The sequence below is a fragment of the Hippopotamus amphibius genome, chromosome 10 (assembly GCF_030028045.1).
Source record: "Hippopotamus amphibius kiboko isolate mHipAmp2 chromosome 10, mHipAmp2.hap2, whole genome shotgun sequence".
Taxonomy (NCBI): domain Eukaryota; kingdom Metazoa; phylum Chordata; class Mammalia; order Artiodactyla; family Hippopotamidae; genus Hippopotamus; species Hippopotamus amphibius.
The window spans coordinates 2,621,128-2,635,577 of NC_080195.1; the positions used below are offsets into that span (position 1 = coordinate 2,621,128).

At 44.3% G+C, this 14,450-nt stretch overlaps 1 protein-coding gene across 1 annotated transcript in view; it reads right to left on the reverse strand.

Annotated features, from left to right (window-relative positions):
• Window positions 1-14,450, reverse strand: part of CSMD1 (CUB and Sushi multiple domains 1) — a 1,409,269-nt gene that overhangs the window by 628,480 nt on the left and 766,339 nt on the right. Inside the window, exon 6 of the mRNA XM_057697717.1 lies at window positions 2,225-2,337. Coding sequence (XP_057553700.1) covers window positions 2,225-2,337 — 113 coding nt within the window. The remainder of the gene's footprint in view (window positions 1-2,224; window positions 2,338-14,450) is intronic.

Sequence of the window (14,450 nt, forward strand, 5' to 3'; positions counted from 1 at the left end):
AAACTCAAAATGGATTAAAGACCTAAATGTAAGTCCAGACACTAGAAAACTGCTAGAGAAAAACATAGGCAGAACACTCTATGACATAAATCACAGCAAGCTCTTTTTTGACCCACCTCCTAGAGTAATGGAAATAATAAAAATAAATAAGTGGGACCTAATGAAACTTCAGAGCTTCTGCACAGCAAAGGAAACTATAAGCAAGACGAAAAGACAGCCCTCAGAATGGGAGAAAATATTTGCAAATGAATCAACAGACAGGATTAATCTCCAAAATATATAAACAGTTTATCCATCTGAATATCAAAAAAACAAACAACCCAGTCAAAAAATGGGCAGAAGACCTAAATAGGCATTTCTCCAAAGAAGACATATGGATGGCCAAGAGGCACATGAAAAGCTGCTCAGCATCACTAGTTATTAGAGAAATGCACATCAAAACTACAATGAGGGATTATGGTTTTCTTTGGGTATATGCCCAGGAGTGGGATTACTGGATCATATGGTAGTTCTATTTGTAGTTTTTTAAGGAACCTCCAAATTGTTTTCCATAGTGGCTGTACCAACTTACAGTCCCACCAACAGTGCAGGAGAGTTCCCTTGTACCATAATGTTTATTGCAGCACTATTTACAATAGCCAGGACATGGAAGCAACCTAAATGCCCATCAACAAATGAATGGATACAGAAGATGTGGCATATATATACAATGGAATATTACTCAGCTATAAAAAGGGATGAGATGGAGCTATATGTAATGAGGTGGATAGAACTACAATCTGTCATACAGAGTGAAGTAAGTCAGAAAGAGAAGGACAAATATTGTATCCTAACTCACATATACAGAATCTAAAAATGGTACTGATGAACTCAGTGACAAGAACAAGGACGCAGATACAGAGAATGGACTGGAGAACTCGAGGTATGGGAGGGGGCGGGGGGTGAAGGGGAAACTGAGACGAAGCGAGAGAGTAGCACAGACATATATATACTACCAACTGTAAAATAGTCAGTGGGAAGTTGTATAACGAAGGGAGTCCAACTCAAGGACGGAAGATGCCTTGGAGGACTGGGGCAGGGAGGGTGGGGGGACTCAAGTGGTGGGGAGTCAGGGAAGGGAGGGAATACGGGGATACGTGTATAAAAACAGATGATTGAACCTGGTGTACCCCCAAAAAAATAAAAAAATAAAAAAACTACAATGAGGTATCACCTCATACCAGTTAGAATGGGCATCAGCAGAAAATCTACAAACAGTAAATGCTGGAGAGAGTGTGGAGAAAAGCGAAAGCTCTTGCACTGCTGGCGGGAATGTAAATTGATACAGCCACTATGGAGAACAGTATGGTGGTTCCTTGCAAAACTAAAACTAGAACTACCATATGACCCAGCAATCCCACTTCTGGGCATATACCCAGAGAACACCATAATTCAAAAAGACACATGCACTCCAATGTTCATTGCAGCACTATTTACAATAGCCAGGACATGGAAACAACCTAATGTCCATCAACAGATGAGTGGATAAAGAAGATATGGTACATATACACAATGGAATATTACTCAGCTGTAAAAAGCAATGAAACTGGGACATTTGTAGAGACATGGATGGACCTAGAGACTGTCATACAGTGAAGTGAGTCAGAAAGAAAAAAACAAATATCGTATATTAACACATATATGTGGACTATAGAAAAATGGTAAAAATCAGCTGATTTGCAAGGCAGAAATAGAGACACAGATGTAGAGAACAAACATATGGATACCAAGTGGGGAAAGCAGGGAGGGTTGGGGGGGGAATGAATTGGGAGATTGGGATACCAAATTGTACACTCTAAATATATGCAATTTATTATAAACAATAAACAATAAAAATTAAAAAAAAAAAAGAAAAGAACCGGAACACTGTGGGTATTTATTGGTTAGGTTGATAGCTGAAATTAAGGTTAATATATATTTATTAATTTACTGATTGAAACTTAGCAATAATTCCAACAGAACAAGGAAATATACTGCATAGTGTCACACTAATAAAGCTTTACTAACAAGTTGCTAGTTGTTCCAAAGTTAGCGGTTCATATAAGAGATAGATGGAAGGCATTTTCAAGTTTACAACTCTTGTTCCATCTTTACAAAGATAATCCTGAAATTTCAGGGTTGGAAAGGACCAGAGCATCTTCTTTTTTTTTTTTTTTTTTTTTCTTATAAGTTGGAGGCTTCTTACCTTGAAACTGAGCATTAAATCCTTTCCGACGATGGTTGCTGTCCGATGTGAAGTGGAGTCGTAACCAATTCTTGCTACTGATAACAGGAGAAGGGAGGTTCATGCCCGTCAGCCTGGAAGAGAGAATGAAAAAAAAGAATCTCCCTTGTAAGCCAGCAACGCAAATGTCCCACGTCAAACCCACTTTTACAACTGAGCACTGACAGTCTTTATGATGAGTTGCCTAAAACAGACGCCATTTATTTATTAGTTGCATTTCCACCTTGAAGCGCTTCAGGTGATTTCATCTTTGCCCACATACAAACGCTATATTCATCCTTGGTGGAATGAAGGCTTTCACAAATGTTGGGCATTTTGATTCTTCTTTATTAATGATGGTTAAATGAGCAGATATTCTTTTGATCTCTTATTTCTTCCTATGAGGACCTCAATCATAATGAATTACAAAAGGAAAAGAAACAGGCAAGGGATACAATTCTGCCTGTAACTATTTGAACGCTTGGCAATTCTGTTTCACCTGAAGCCAACTCAGATAACTGATAACATCCAATGTCTCCAGGGCCCCCTGTGCAGATTCACAACCTGGGCCTTAACTACTCACGTGAAGAAGCAGGGTGTTTATGAGATCAGTGACAAGAAATGTCAACGAGATTCAAAATGGAATAAAATCATGTGTGAGTGAAGTAGTATATTAAACAAAATTAAATCTTTCAAAAGTAAGACATGATTGATCTCTGGTTAAGCTGTTTAAAATATCCAGTCCACTTACAACATAGACTCTGGTTGTCAGAAAAAGGGAGTCATTTACTTCCTACTGTTGAACACTTTGTGTCATTACTAAGGAATAAACGCCTTCTCAGGCAGAGGAGCTCTTAATGGTTAGAGATGCTGTAACACTTTCCGTTCTGGCCACTGGCCTAAGGACCACTGGATTGGGTGCTTCAGACAGACGATTGTGTGCTCGCTCCACTTGTACTAGTTGAGGCACTATATCCCTGGGTTATCTTTTCTGAACCTCAGTGTTCCAGTCTGTAAACTGGACTTGAAAAGACCTAGATCAAGAGACGATATAGGTGCATGTGTAAATGCTCCCAAAGCTACTTACATGGGGTTATGCATTGTATAATTATTTTGCATCTCAGCTGTAAATCTGTTTTCAAAATGATGCTTATTCATGTAGATGATATGTCAGGGATTCACAAACTGCCTTGAAGCTGAAACCAGAGGCCCCTCGTGGGCTGGCCGGCAAGCCCCACTGCTGCTCGGTCGAGCTGGAAATCGTGTTCTGTGCCTGGGATTTACTAGGTGCAGGGTGGCTGTATAGAGCATTTCCCTACTTACTCCGTTACCTGGAGGAAAAGCTGCATCCAGTGAAATATGCAGGTGAGCTTTCTGATGTCAGGGTGCTCAGTTTCAACTCTCAGGTTTAAAAATGTGCAGTATGCATTCAAAGTGAAAAGCCAAACCTTGACTGGAACCAACTGCAACAGTGTTTATCTCACTGAAATAATCTTCTGCAAGAGGAAATGCACTACTCAGATCTGTCTCTGCTTGGGTTTACGTAGCACCGTCTGCTGAAGCTGCTGCGTACGACTGATTCCAAGGAGCATTTCATCCCTCTAATGTTTTGTTTGAAGGCTCCCTGCCCCACCTTTTTTTTTCCTTGTGAGATTACGTTACAGATTCTATTAGAAATAGGTCACATACCTCTTTGCCTAATAGTGACAATGGCCAAGAGAGAAGTAAGTTCTGGATTCAGAAACCCACATCAGTCCAGCTCACCTACATCTACTTACTGACATTCTCTTGACTGAAATCCATGTTTATTTTGCTGTTGCTTTAAAAATATTGTTTAGCCTTAATTCGATTCTCTGAGTGGTTCTGATTTCAAAAGCTAGGTGGAGTTATATTTTAGCTGCAGATCAACATCAGCAGTGTACAGAAACAAATCCCTTTTCCCCCATATATGTCCCAAATACTTACCTACAAAAAAAAATGTCAGTTTTGTGTTAATGGAAAGACTTCCACAATGAAGGACCAGACAGAAGTAGTTTAGGCCATATGTCTGCCCTCACAGCCCCAAAGCAGCCCTGAGTGACCTGCTCAACAGCACTTCACTTACGGACACGACGTTTGCATTTCATGTAATTTTTCTGCATAACAAGATATTACTCTCTTTTTGATGTTTTTTCAGCCACTTAGTCATAGAACCACCATTCTCAGCGTATGGGTCAGATTTGAGCCGTGTGCCACCGTTTGCTGATACCTGCTTTCTTATATATGAGGCAAGTTTGTAAAATGTTGAGCAGGAAGATAGACGACGTATATCAAACTAGTGTATATATTCAAAAAAATACATAATTCCTGTGCAGATTTCTTTTACACAGAATCAAAGGTGAGGGTTTAGTAACAATTATATACTTTATTTTCCGCGGTTAGAGCCAAGCCATGCACCTCCAGAAAGAGGTAACGTGCGCGACTTTGACTTGGCTGTGTGAACGCAACAGACGTTCACATCCTCTTTTGGGCGGGGGTGTGGGGGCAGGTGGTTGTTCCGTGTGAGACATATTCCTGGAATTGTGAGTCGTGCTGTCACCTTCCACGGAGCTGGGGCTAACCTCAGAGTTCCCATGTAACAAGATTATACTACAAAGTCAGTCGTTCCTTCATTACAAGCTAATTGAAAGCAGATTGACTAGTACGCAAGCTGGAGGATGACAGGGCAGATTTACTAAGATCCTGGATGAGTCAGATATGGCTTAGAGGTAAAGAAATTCAACCGAACGCCTTTGTGGTAATGGCTCCCAAAGTGTTCACATCCTAATCTCCACCACCTGTGACTATGTCACCTTACATGGGAAAAGGGTGCTTTGATGATGTGATGAAATTAGGCTATCCTGCATGATGGGGTAGCTCAGTGTAATTAGAAAGATCCTTGAAAGTGGAAGATAGAGGCAAAGTCACAGGGACACTTGCCTGTGAAATCGGGTCAGAGAGAGGCATGTGAGAACTCCATGGAGGTCACTGGCCTTGAGGATGGAGGAGAGGGTCACGGACCAAGGGACAAGGGTGACCTCTAGAAGACAGAGAAGGCAAGTCAGTGCCTTCTCCCCTAGAGCCTCCAGGAGGGACACAGCCTGCTGACACTGATTTCATTCCAGCAAAACCCGTGCAGGATTTATAATCTGTAGAACCGTAAGATCATACATTTGTGTTGGTTTCAGCCATTAAATTTGTACTAATTTGTTATGGTGGCAATGGAAAACAGCTGCAACCTTTTAATATGTGTATCCTGCTTTTCATTAGAGAACAGTCCTGAAAGAAAGGCCATATGGTAGAAACCGTCATCCCTCTATACCTGTTACTAACCTTAGAGAACCAGAGCCGTTTAAGCCCTGTCTGTAATTATCAGTGAGTGAACATCTGTCATTGTTGCAGTGAGATCTCCTGCAAGTCCTCTACAGTTCTTAGCTGTTTTTCTTTTCTTTTATTTAAAGAGAAGTCTTTCACTTTTTTTCAATGTTACTTGCTTTATTTCTTTATTTAATTTACTGGCTGAGTTGGGTCTCCATTGCTGCTCTGGGCTTTCTTCAGTTGCAGAGAGCAGGGGCTTCTCTTCATCACGGTGTGTGGACTTCTCATTGCAGTGGCCTCTCTTGTTGCAGAGCACAGGCTCTAGGTGTTTAGGCTTCAGTAGTTGTGGCACATGGGCTCAATAGTTGTGGCTTGCCGGCTCTACAGCGCAGGCTCAGTAGTTGTGGTGTACGGGCTTAGTTGCTCTGCGGCATGTGGGATCTTCCTGGAGCAGGGCTCGAACCCATGTCCCCTGCATTGGCAGGTGGATTCTTAACCACTGCACCACCTAGGAAGTCCCTGTATTTCTTTTAAATCTGTTGGATTTGGTTTTCTAACAAATAAATGATTTTGGAAGTGAGAGGTACGTTATCGGGTGATGGTGGACTTGACATGGTTATAGTACAAGATGGAAAGCAGACCCATCTTAAAGAGAAAAGAGGAAGTGATGGCAACACCTTTGTCTATTAGCTGACAATATACCAACTATGTTTTTATCCTAAGCCTATGGAAACAAAGGACCTGGTAAAATCAAATAAATCAAAGATATTTGGACTTACAAAATAAAAGAGGAGGATGAGGGGAAAAAGAACACCTCAATGCAATCAGCCGGGAAAGGGTCTTTCTTTGGAATTGGTAGATGTGTTTCATTTCTGGAGCATCTCAAACTAGGTCAGAAAACTCATCAAGCCCAACAGTGAGGATTCTGAGCAGTCCCTACAGATATGGCTAAAGGAATCAGTAGTTCTCAAAATTTTTTTCAAGAATGCCAAATTAAGTGATGTAATCTATTGGCAAATTCATTTTTTTCAAAGGATTCAACAACAGTAAACAGAAATGAAGGACTCATGGGATCCTTAACATTTAGAGGACCATCTTAGAGCCAAAATAGAACCTTCCAGGCTGTTCCATGTTCTCCGAATAGCTTTACCATAGATTCTGGGATTCTATTTATAATACATTCATAATGCCTTTTTCCACTTAACCTCTGTCAGCTCCTCTTTCCTCATTTGTGATAAAAAAGGGCCGAGCACACTATTCTTCCCAGACATCACACCCTGGGTCTGTGACTCATCCATTTGCTTATGTAACTTGAAAACTATAGAGTCAACTCACGGAGATAATTTTCTGAAATGCATGGAAAGGCTAAAGTGTTTTAGAGAGCTCTGTTTGAGCACTCCTCTGACATTAAGCCAGCTTTCTTATGTCTTTAGGAAATCATCACACAAACCGCTGGGGGTTCCTTGGTGGCTAAACCTTTTTAAGGACGATGACTAAGGAGCCGGAAAGCATTAATACCATCAAGACGGAGTGCAAATTACCCAGCCTCCCTAAGGAGACTAAAGAATGTAATAAGTCTGTTACTTCGAAGAGACTGATTGCTTGTCAAGTTGGAGAGAAAGTCGCCTGGAAGTTGTGTGATTTCTGTGCTCTCGTGGACATTTAATCGACATGACTCAGAGTGTGGTGGTTCATTTCTGTGTTTTGTCAAAATTAACTAGAGTAATTTGATCAAATGGAGCTTTCCTGAAATGCCATATTTCTAATTGGGTGTTATTCATGTTACTAGTGAAACCTGCTCTCTTATGAACATATATATACATATTTTATTTTGAGTTTCTAATGCTGCCACCCTAAGCCTTATTTTGGGCATTGCAGAAAGTAACAATGGAAGTAAAAGGTAGTCCTTACCTGGAACAATAGGAAAAGCAATGAAAAAAAGAGCTGTGTGTGTGTATATGTACACCAGATACACAAGCATGTACATATACACACACAATAGTTATATATTTATATACATATATTTCTAGAAAGTTATTCCAAAGGTTTTACACACACACATATACCCTGTCAGAAAAACGACAACGAAACAAAAATGGAAAACTACCCACCGCCTGTTTAAAAGTTGAGCAGGGAAGACTTTGCCCTTAGAAGTTCTCCCTTTCATCAAATGGGTACTTTCTGTTAGACTTTTCTTTCGCCCTCATGTCCTTCATGATTAGCTCTCATGAAGGTCTTCTCTCCTGGACAACAATCTCTCTCTCTCTCTGCCTTTTTTCCCTCCAGGCACGTTGAAAGATTCTGTCCTATCATTATTTTACACCCATGGCTACACCCTTCCCTCTTGGTGATTTTATCCACCCTAGACTTTAGCATCATCTCTCACATTCTGTGGGTGCCTCATATATTATATGCCTTGTGCAAAAATTATTTCTAGTCTCTGCAGACCCCAGTGCTCCCGCCAGGATGGGGCACCCATCCTTCCAGGCTCACACCCTCCCCTTGCTTCTGCTCTGGGATGAACTTGACTTCATTGAGCCACACGTGCAGCCCATGCTCCTTCCCTGCCCAGGGTCTTGAAATGCACCGTTCTCTCACATCTGCCCCACCACCCACTTCCTCTCCGTTTGCCTGGTAACACTGGGCATCCTTTAGAGCTCAGATGACGTGTCACGTTCCCAGGGAAGCCTGAGCTGGCCCCGGAGGTGAGGCTGTTCCTCCCTCCTTCTGTCCTCTCCTCGCTGCCCAGCTTATCCTTTGCAGACGTTTCACGTGAGAGAGCACCTGGTCTCCTGTGTGGTTATTTACCGGGTGGGCATCTTCCCGGTGGCACATGAAGCTAGTGTCGCCACCACTGTCTTTCTAGCACCCGCTAAAGCGCTGGGCAGGTAGTAGAGGCTGAACACACATCAGGTGAGGAACTGGAAGAGGTAACTTTAAACACTCCCAGGTGGCCCTACCCAGGTCCCGTCTCACAGAGTGACGGCCACTCTGTACAACCCCAGGTGAAAGTCCTTTGGGCCTCTCCTCCACCCTGGTGACCAAGGAAGGGAACGTGCCTGCAGCCCAGGTCACACTTTTCTCTCCTGGCCTGCGGGGTGGCCACACCCACCAGAAACCTGCACAGTGTGGGGACCCGATTCACAGGTGACAGGAGGTCACATCCATGTCAGACATCTCGGTTGCAGCAAACTGGTCTGAATCTGAGTGCGTGCCTTGGGAAGCACAACCTGCCGTGCGTGTTTCTAGTCCCTGGCTCCATCCAGTATTCTGGCAGGTTCTCTCAGCACCACCTGCAAAGACAGGCATCCGAGGTTTGCCAACAGGAAACGGCGTTCTTTGCCTCCTGTGTCACCTGGACTTTCGAAACAGCTCACAGTTGGCTGTAGGCACGGATGTGTATCCATGTGATTTGTTCATTGTTAAAAAGACATTATCCACAGACAGATTTCTATAATAAATGCACATAGGCGATACTCTAAGACTGTCAAGAAAAAAGAAAAAAGAACCCCAAGAAACAAAATGACTCTGAATTTTTGGATCACTCACCATTTTGTCTTTGATGTTATTTTTAGCAATATATATTATTTAAGGCACGACAAAAATATTTTTTCCCTTAATCTTGGGGTAAGATGGGTCTGATCCTCGCCCATTTCAAAGGTCTGACATGTGTCTACTTTTTTTTTAAGGACATTTTTTTTCTCCCTTGATATAATGTCATCTCCTTATGCCACCAGCTGGCGAGATGCACCCCTTCCCGCACGCTGCCACACGCCTGGCAGTAGGAGGGTAGGCGGGGCGCTGTCCCTGATCGCAGGGCACCCCGGGTGCAGCTCTGACGCTCAGCATCCTCGGAACCCGGGGCACAGCGACCGAGGCACACCTGCCGTGGTCCGGCCGCTGCAAACCGTCCCCCTCCACGCGGGGACACGCGGCCCTGGGGCTCAGTCTGTGCCTGCTCCTCCCCAGCTGGCCTGATCTGCGCTCGTCACCTCCACGTCACACGTGCCGTCACGGCAGGTGAGCTCCCGCCACCGACGGCTCTGCATCGAGGCCCGGGGGCCCCTGGGGCCTCACGGAGGCCGCCCCGCACTTTCTCTCACCTGCAGACTCTGGGATGCTGTAGTCGTTACAAACGCAGACTCTGGCGTCACCCTCACCTGGATTCATGCCCCTCCCAGCTGAGGCACCTCAGGCATCGACTCACCTGAGCCTGCAGCCTCCTCTGTGTGAAGCATCACACACACATGGTGGACTGGACACTCCCGGTTGCCTCGCAAGCATCCTTTCCTACTTTCCCGTCCTGAAAAAATTTGATTTTGTTCCGAAACCCACGTCTACCCCAGCAGCAATGCGAGGGAACACAATCGCTTGCTGACCTTATCCGTATATATGTGGGCATCTATACACACATACACACAATACACAGTTACACGTATGCAAGTTATGTATGTGATATGCGACATCTGTGATAGCTATGTGTTGTATAATACATGTGCCGGTATCTGCCTACCTATGTATCATCATAAAAAGTTTCCCACCGTGACAGCAATCTTCTGTTTCACATTGATGAAGCCAGTACTACCTCAATTTTTCAGATGTACTTATGACCACACCTTGGGCAATGCTGCGGGAGCACCGAGTGGAATAAGCCCTTGGCTCTGACTTCACGTGCTTTACCCTCTGGCTGATGGAGGGTGTGATGGGCTGACTTGCGGCCCCCAAATCCACATGTTGAAGCTCTGAGCACAAGCACCTCAGGATGTGACTGTATTGAGAGACAGGGTCTCTAAAGAGCTAATGAAAGAAACATGAGGTCATAAAGGTGGCCCCGAATCCTGCACCATGTGTGTCCTTATAAGAATAGGAGATTAGCACACAGGCACGCGCAGAGGGAGGACCCCGTGAAGACACAGGGAGAAGACAGCTGTCCACACCTGCAGGAGAGAGGCCTGGAAGAGATCCTGGCCTCACGGCCATCAGAAGAAACCGAGCCTGCTGACACCTTGAGTTCAGACATCCAGCCTCCAGAGCTGTGAGACAGTAAGTGTCTGTTGTTTAAGGCCCCCAGTGTGTGGAACCTTCCTCTCGCAGCTCTAAACTAAAACGAGGAGTCCCATAAATAAGCTGATGACTGCGCCCTAGGAGAAGGGCTGTGGGGATGCCCCAGCACACTTGCTTGCTCAGGAGGTGGGAGCTCATCAGACTGTAGGGTCACAACATCAGGGAGGGCTTCCCGCAGGCGGCAGTGCATAAACACTCGGGATAAAGGAATAAACAGAGAAGGTGGGGAGACTTGGTGTGAACCTGGGGGACACAGATGTCTAAAGGCAAGTCCTCAAAGGTGATGGAAAGGGACTGAGCAGTAAGAGAGGAAAAATGACAGTTCACAAGTCAAGGACATCGTCAAGAAGGATGGTTGCTCATTTCTCGAACTGTAAAGGGCCAATTCGGACCTGGCCGGGACGCGCTTTGGTTTTCTTTGGCCCAGTGAAAACCAGTGACTGAAGAGGGCAGTGGGCTTAACACTCACTCAGTGGGTACTCTGACCACAGGGTAGCCATTCCCATTACATAGGACTGGGGAGTCCCCGACATCCACACGTTGAGGGGAAACATGCTCTCAGGTCAGTCTATGTTTATTTCTCTCATTGGTTGTATGTTGTATTCAGGAAATAGAGTTCCGACCCATTCTTCCCGAAAGGTCCAGTTGTGACGTAAGCAAGAACATAGAGCAGCACAAGGGAAGTTACAGGAGAGTCCAGATGGCTCAAACACACGGAAGCCTGCCACCAAGCGCAAGGGTGTCCCGGAGGCAGGCACGCACTGTGGGGGACCCTCACGTGTTCCCGGGGTCAGACTCTGGGTGTGTCCCTGCGCCCTTCCAGCCTTTCCAGCAGAGATGCGTCGATGTTCACGTGTAAACCCAGTCAGCGTCTCACACGCCGTCGGTGCACTCACACGTGGTGAGGCTGTCCTGAGCTTTGCCCATGGCTTCATTTCATAAAGAGAGCGCTTGAATACTAATTTAACAAAAAATCACACAGGGGGTCAGTAAATGCAGACTCTTAAGATATTAATTACTGTATTTCACAGAGAACCTGCTTAGAATTTTGTTGACATTTAGTCATTTGAACACATCTTTTAATTTGTTTTTTAAAAGTATTTATTTTATTTTTCCAGCTTTGTTGAGGCATAATTGACCAACAAACTTTGCATATATTTAGGGTGTAAAGTCTGGTGATTTCATGCATGTATATATTGTGAAATAACGACCACAGTCAAGCTCATCAACCCAACCATCACCTCAATTACCTTAATTCTGTGCATGTGAGAACTTAGCAGTTTCCAAGTATGTGATACAGCATTGGTCACTAGAGTCACCATTTTGTACATTCATCTCCAGAACTTACTCATCTAAGAAAGGGAAGTTTGTACTTTTGACCAACATCTTCCCTTTTCCCTAACTTCAGCCTCGTAACCACCATCTACTCTGTTTCTATGAGTTTGACTTGTTCAGGTTATAAGTGCGATCATGTTTTCATTTGCGTCTGGCTTATTTTTCTTAGCATGCTGTCCTCTATTCAAGGTCCATCCACCTCAAGATCAGAGAGATGGGCAGTGGGCATTCATCCATCTAGGCTTTCTTATGTTTTTTACTTGGAATAGATATTATTTTCCCCATTTTATGGATATGGAACTAAGCCTTATAGGCATGGAGTACGGTTTTCAGATATAGCCTATAGCACATGACAGGTACATTCATTTAATTAATGTTGTCTCCTGGGTTTATTGCCTTTTAGATTGTGAAGATGCACATCAATGCAAGTCTGCAGGACTGTGGGGGCTGGTGGAAGTCACGTCACACCCCAGTTGACAACCCCTTTGGCCACTGAGCTGACTTCCTCCTGGCTTGTGAATCCTGGCCACTTCTTGAAAAGGTGCAGAAGCTAAGGTCAGATCGTAAACAGGTGAGTCTCTTGGTGAGCCCGGGAGGACTTCGAGGCAGCCTCCTGTGCAGTTGAGTTGCAGACGCCGCAGTGTCCTTGATCTGAGTCAGGGCTGTTGACCTTCGTCTCTCCTGCACGTCGGATGGTCCTCTCGGCCGGTAGGGTTGCACACCTTGTTTGAGGCATTTAGCTACCTAAGCACGTTGGGGAACGTGAGCCTGTGTGTAGGCTGCTCAGCCGAAGGGATTCCACAAGGGAATTCCCCAGGGTTGCAGGTGGCAGGATTGCTTCGTTTTATGGTTTCGAGGGTCGAATAATAAATATTCTGTTGTGTGTGAATATGTGTGTGTGTGTGTGTGCAGAGCAGATTATCCAAGGAGAGACGGCTTAGTACTTGCTGCTTTTCAAGCACATGTTACGGGTTGCTAGAGGATAAGCAGGCCAGGTGAATAAAGCTGGGTCTTCCTGGGCAGCTGCTTACTTACGATTTTCCTTATTCACAACTACAGAGTTAAACTGATTAGAAAACAAAGAATAGTTATATTTTTCCTCTTGCCATTTTTCTGTGAACTTTTCATATCTACAGAGATGCTAGTGGGACTTAAGTCCCTTGAAGGCAGTTATTCTCATGAACTGGAATCTTCCCCTGTGATCCTTCGCTGTCAGTCATTAACAAGAACTGTAGTCAAAAACTGGTCTTTACAACAACCCTGAGAAGAATTGGAAGTTGGAATGTTACAGAAAGATACAGCTCAAAGTAACAGCCTGGATTATTTTTTCTTCCACAATTAATGAGTAAATAGCAAATAAGGAGGAAAAATGAGGGAAATTAAAATCAGTCACAGAATGCATCTAATATTCTAATACTGTCCCATATAGCCGTGTGTAGGCAGACATTAAAAATGGTGTGCCTGTCTCCATGCCATTCAAGAGACTCATCTCTTTCAGAGAACGTTATAGCTCTTTCTACATCAATACGTTATGATTTGTGAATTTTATGTCCTGTCCCATCAAATTAATATGCCATTACGTGTTTAACCAATGCCCTGGTGTAGCTACGTGAGAGTACTTCTGATATCTTGAGAAATTCATAATCAACCACGTTATAATGAGTGCTTTTAAAATTGGCGCCTTTATTGCCTTAGGATCAGTTCCCAGAAGTAAAATTTATGGGTCAAAAGGGATGCACTTCTTCAAGACTTTTTTAAAAAGCATATTGAAACATTGCTGTTTTTAAAACAAACAAGCTTTGGGAAGGAGCCTTTCAAAGCTGCTCTGTGAATGCATCTCGTGACCTTTTCGCCCCCTTATTGTAGATCCAGTTCCGTTGCCACCTTCTTGCTGAGCCCTGAGCACACGTGTCTCTCATGTCGTTGTTCTGCGTTCTTTCTCGTGTCAGAGTCCTGCCGGTGTCTGTTCCTGCCGTGAGATGAAAAACTCTCCGAGGCTGTGGCTGAGCTGCGTGAGTCTGTCTTCTCTGTCTGCATTTGCATCTTTCCTCTGACATGAAGGAAATACTTGCATGCTTGGAGAGGCTCCTAACACACTTAGGACAGCGGAACTGTTTCCAACGTTTTCTCCTCTCGTTACCGAATGAGCACCCAAGCCCTTGTCATCGATGTTTCATAAATAAAATGGCAATTCACGTCCCTATAACTGCGACACCTACCGCGGTAAAACTCATTGTTTTAGTCTCAAAAGTACTTTTCGGGCTGAATTCGCTGTTTTCGGGTTGCAGGAGAATCTCCTGCTGTGCCAGGAGGTGAGCAGAAAGGACACCCGTGGCTGCCGGTGTGGTCAGTGCATGTGCTCTCTGTGTGTGTCTGCGTCGGTGCGGGACGGCTGGGGTACTGATGCTGAGGGTCTTGAAAGCTTGTCTCCAAACTGTGGAAACGAGAGGAAGAGGAGACCAGCATGTGCTGC